This window comes from Blennius ocellaris, assembly GCF_963422515.1.
Source record: "Blennius ocellaris genome assembly, chromosome: 15".
NCBI lineage: Eukaryota > Metazoa > Chordata > Actinopteri > Blenniiformes > Blenniidae > Blennius > Blennius ocellaris.
The window spans coordinates 554114-558948 of NC_137664.1; the positions used below are offsets into that span (position 1 = coordinate 554114).

General features: G+C 52.5%; 1 protein-coding gene across 1 annotated transcript in view; it reads right to left on the reverse strand.

Annotated features, from left to right (window-relative positions):
- Positions 1-1291: 1291 nt before the first annotated feature.
- megf10 (multiple EGF-like-domains 10) overlaps positions 1292-4835 on the reverse strand; it is a 37143-nt gene continuing 33599 nt past the window's right edge. Inside the window, exons 23-25 of the mRNA XM_080510254.1 lie at positions 4815-4835; positions 3751-3957; positions 1292-3405 (exon numbers count right to left, since the gene is read on the reverse strand). The exon at positions 4815-4835 is cut by the window's right edge and continues 24 nt beyond it. Of these exons, the coding sequence (XP_080366380.1) occupies positions 3209-3405; positions 3751-3957; positions 4815-4835 (425 nt within the window). The 3' untranslated portion in view covers positions 1292-3208. The remainder of the gene's footprint in view (positions 3406-3750; positions 3958-4814) is intronic.

Sequence of the window (4835 nt, forward strand, 5' to 3'; positions counted from 1 at the left end):
CCGGGCCGTGGAAGCGCCGTAGCGCGCCGGCCGAGGAAGCACACGGAGCGCGGTCCGTGCCGCTGCATCGCGGGGGGACGCACCGCGGACGCAATGCAAAGAAGCTCGGAGCTCGGCACCCCCCCCCCCCCCCGCATGTTCCGGAGCCGGGCGGCCACGCCGCGGCACGGCGCTACGCTGCAAACAGAAAGCTCCAACCACGATGCAAAGCGCCGAGAGACACGCTAAAGTTGAGCAGCAAAGAAAAGCGGCAGCTACATTGAGCAAATAAAAAATGTTTGATTAAAAGAGATTACGAGGCGAGACAATGTTTTATTGAAACAAACCGACATGTCAGGACTTCATCAGGGTTTAAAACGTGTTGGAGGGGAACACGTACGTACAGTATGACGACCGCCGTACCCGTTGAGCATTATGTGACGTGTTGCTTCTCTATATTAAAATCTGTATATATTTATTTGAACATTTATTGTCTTTACTTTGTTTTGTTTTTATATCTAAAAGCATTTTGGGGGTTTTTTCCCCCTCCCCCATGGTTGTGCCGAGTCATGTTGTTGGTTCTGTTGTCGTAAAAACGTAAAGCTTTATTAACAATTCATTCATTCATCAGCGGGCGAATTGACGCCCAAAACCTTGAAGGAGATTTTAGTGTGAACTCAGACCAGCAACTCTCTCCTCGTAGCTCCACGCGTTTATTTACAACATCGGACAAACCAGAACAAGAAAAAAACAAAAAGCTTTTCGACCTCATTTCAGCACGTCGTCGGACAAACATCAACAATTCTTGACATCTTTTCGTCGTCACTTTGAACATGAAACAACAAAACCAAACGGACGATTAAATACAAAAACGTCCCGGAGAAAATAAAGTTGCTGCCGCTACTGTATTTACACGCTATTTATAGTGAGTGAGCTCATGGAATCGTTGGAGCTCCAATCCCGCTTCTTGGTGAATAACGGGAATACAAGAGGACGGAAGGTTTTCCTTGTCCCCGTGTCCCCGTGTCCCCGTGTCCCCTGCAGTGGACGGAGGCTGAGGTTGTGGACGTGAGACTCTTTGGCGAAGTGATTCCAGCGGAACCTCCCGTCTCGCTCCTCACAAAAAACACTTTGTTCTTTTATAAAACCGCTGAAGGATGAAAGAAAATACGTTCTTATGCCGTTAGAAAAATAGAGCTCTGATTGGTGCTGGTGAAACCGTGTGAGTCCTGGAAGTGGGCGGGGCTTTGTGCTCACTTCCTGTTTCCAGAAGTGACAATTGAACACAGCCAGAGTGAGAGTGTGGGAATGGGTGAGTGTGTGTGTGTGTGTGTGAGTGTGGGAATGTGTGTGTGTGAAGGTGGGAATGTGTGAAGGTGTGTGTGTGTGTGTGTGTGTGTGTGTGTGTGTGTGAGTGAGAGTGTGTGATGGTGTGAGTGTGAATGTGTGAACGTGTGAAGGTGTGAGTGTGAATGTGTGAGTGTGAAGGTGTGAGTGTGAATGTGTGAACGTGTGAAGGTGTGAATGTGTGAGTGTGTGAGTGTGTGAGTGTGTGTGTGAAGGTGTGAAGGTGAGAATGTGTGAAGTGTGAGTGTGAATGTGTGTGTGAAGGTGTGTGTGTGTGTGTGTGTGTGTGTGTGTGTGTGTGTGTGTGTGTGTGTGTGTGTGTGTGTGAAGGTGTGAATGTGAGTGTGTGTGTGTGAAGGTGTGAATGTGTGTGTGTGTGTGTGTGAAGGTGTGTGTGTGTGTGTGTGTGTGTGTGTGTGTGTGGGTGTGAAGGTGGGAATGTGTGAAGTGTGAATGTGTGTGTGAAGGTGTGTGTGAAGGTGTGAGTGTGTGTGTGTGAAGGTGTGAATGTGTGAAGGTGTGTGTGTGTGTGTGTGTGTGTGAGAAGGTGTGAATGTGAGTGTGTGTGTGTGAAGGTGTGAATGTGTGTGTGTGTGTGTGTGTGTGTGTGTGTGTGTGTGTGTGTGTGTGTGTGTGTGTGTGTGTGTGTGTGTGTGTGTGTGTGTGTGTGTGTGTGTGTGTGTGTGTGTGTGTGTGAAGGTGTGAATGTGTGAATGTGTGTGAGTGTCGGTGCTCCAGAGAATCAGAGAACCTGCCGTGTTGAAGAGTTTGGGGTTTGGAGGAGGAGTCACAGTCCTTCATGGAGGAAATGAAACCTGGGGGTTCGAGGCTCTGTGATGTCACTTCCTGTTCCTCTGGACTGACCTCTGGACTGACCTCTGGACTGACCTCTGGACTGACCTCTGGACTCACGGCGGTTTGACAGCGAAGCTACAAGGAAGGTCAAACTGACCCGAACGTAGAAACTCAGGTCGAGATAAAGCGTCAAAACAGTCGAGATATAAACCAGGTAACATCATGATGGTGTCAGTGAGCCTGGTACTGCAGGTCCAACCTGGTACTGCAGGTCCAACCTGGTACTGCAGGTCCAGCCTGGTGCTGCAGGTCCAACCTGGTACTGCAGGTTGGGCCTGGCGCTGCAGGTTGGGCCTGGTGCTGCAGGTCCAACCTGGTACTGCAGGTTGGGCCTGGTGCTGCAGGTCCAATCTGGTACTGCAGGTTGGGTCTGGTGCTGCAGGTCCGACCTGGTACTGCAGGTCCGGCCTGGTACTGCAGGTCCAATCTGGTGCTGCAGGTCCAACCTGGTACTGCAGGTTGGGTCTGGTGCTGCAGGTTGGGCCTGGTACTGCAGGTCCAACCTGGTGCTGCAGGTCCAACCTGGTACTGCAGGTTGGGTCTGGTGCTGCAGGTTGGGCCTGGTACTGCAGGTCCAATCTGGTGCTGCAGGTCCAACCTGGTACTGCAGGTTGGGTCTGGTGCTGCAGGTTGGGTCTGGTGCTGCAGGTCCAACCTGGTGCTGCAGGTCCGGCCTGGTGCTGCAGGTCCGGCCTGGTGCTGCAGGTCGGGTCTGGTGCTGCAGGTCCAGCCTGGTGCTGCAGGTCCGACCTGGTACTGCAGGTCCAGCCTGGTGCTGCAGGTCCAGCCTGGTGCTGCAGGTCCAACCTGGTACTGCAGGTCCAGCCTGGTGCTGCAGGTCCGACCTGGTACTGCAGGTCCAGCCTGGCACTGCAGGTCCAGCCTGGTGCTGCAGGTCCAACCTGGTACTGCAGGTCGGGTCTAGTGCTGCAGGTTTGGTCTGGTGCTGCAGGTCCAACCTGGTACTGCAGGTCCAACCTGGTACTGCAGGTCCAGCCTGGTACTGCAGGTCCAGCCTGGTCGGCCATCATTCCAGGTCCAGGCCCTGGAGCTCGGCGGTGGGACTCTCTCTGGACGGCAGCAGGTCATAGTGACAGGTGATGTGGCTGTTTTTGGGTAAATCGTATGGATCCTGTCCAAACGCCACGAAGCCGCCATGGCCGGCGGCGGCGGCGGTCTGGAAGGAGCCGGCGGTGGTCTGGAAGGAGCCGGCGGTGGTGGGCTCTGAAACCAGACCAGAGTCAAGAACAGTCACACGTTGCAAAAACACAATGAACTAAAGTAGAACTTGTCAAACGGTTGTTTACTTTAGTCGTTCCACTGCAGTTTCACGTGAAATCAAACCAGAGAAAACGGACGGTTTCGTTGACGACGGTAAGAAATTCTGACCGAACCACCGACTGAACTTGACCTCTGACCTTTGCTCACTCAAAGTGTTTGGTGTTCGTCTTCGCTGGTATTTAAACAGAGTTCAATACCAAGAATCTGTCGGTCCAGATCAAACTGAACCATGCGGTTCGGTTCTGTCGGCGAACGAGAAGGAACCGGCGCGGGAACCGAGCCGCTCACCGACGTCGTAGACGTTCCGCCTGTCGGCCGGGCCGCCGCTGATCTCGGCGTACGGCGGGTCGCGTCTGGCGGGAGACTTCATCTCCACGTAGCCACACTCGGTGTGCTTGGCCGTCAACAGCGGCGGGTCCTTGATGGTCGCGTAGGGGTTCTCCGAGCTGCTGAGGGAGCAGGAGCTGGCGCGGTAGGACGAGTCCTTCACCAGGTCTACGAGGGGGACGGAAGAAGAACCCGTCAGGGGAACTGCGGCACCGGGACCGGGAGAGCTAGCTAGCTCGCTCTCGCGGGGAAGACCTACCTCTCAACGATTTCCTGTCTCCTAACAGTCTCTTGTCTCCTAACAGTCACCTGTCTCCTAACAGTCTCCTAACAGTCTTCTAACAGTCTCCTGTCTCCAAACAGTCTCCTAACAGTCTTCTAATAGTCTCATGTCTCCTAACAGTCTCCTGTCTCCTAACAGTCTCTTGTCTCCTAACAGTCTCCTAACAGTCTCTTGTCTCCTAACAGTCTCTTGTCTCCTAACAGTCTCCTCTCTCCTAACAGTCTCCTAACAGTCTCTTGTCTACTAACAGTCTCGTAACAGTCTCTTGTCTCCTAACAGTCTCCTAGCAGTCTCTTGTCTCCTAAAAGTCTCCTAACAGTCTCCTAACAGTCTCTTGTCTCCTAACAGTCTCCTGTCTCCTAACAGTCTCTTGTCTCCTAACAGTCTCCTAACAGTCTCCTGTCTCCTAACAGTCTCATAACAGTCTCTTGTCTCCTAACAGTCTCCTAACAGTGTCTTGTCTCCTAACAGTCTCCTGTCTCCTAACAGTCTCCTATCTCCTAACAGTCTCCTAACAGTCTCCTCTCTCCTAACAGTCTCCTAACAGTCTCCTATCTCCTAACAGTCTCCTAACAGTCTCTTGTCTCCTAACAGTCTCCTAACAGTCTCCTATCTCCTAACAGTCTCCTAACAGTCTCTTGTCTCCTAACAATCTCCTAACAGTCTCCTATCTCCTAACAGTCTCCTAACAGTCTCTTGTCTCCTACCAGTTCGTTCGCTCGCTCTGGCGGGGAAGACCTACCTCTCAACGATTTCCCCAGGA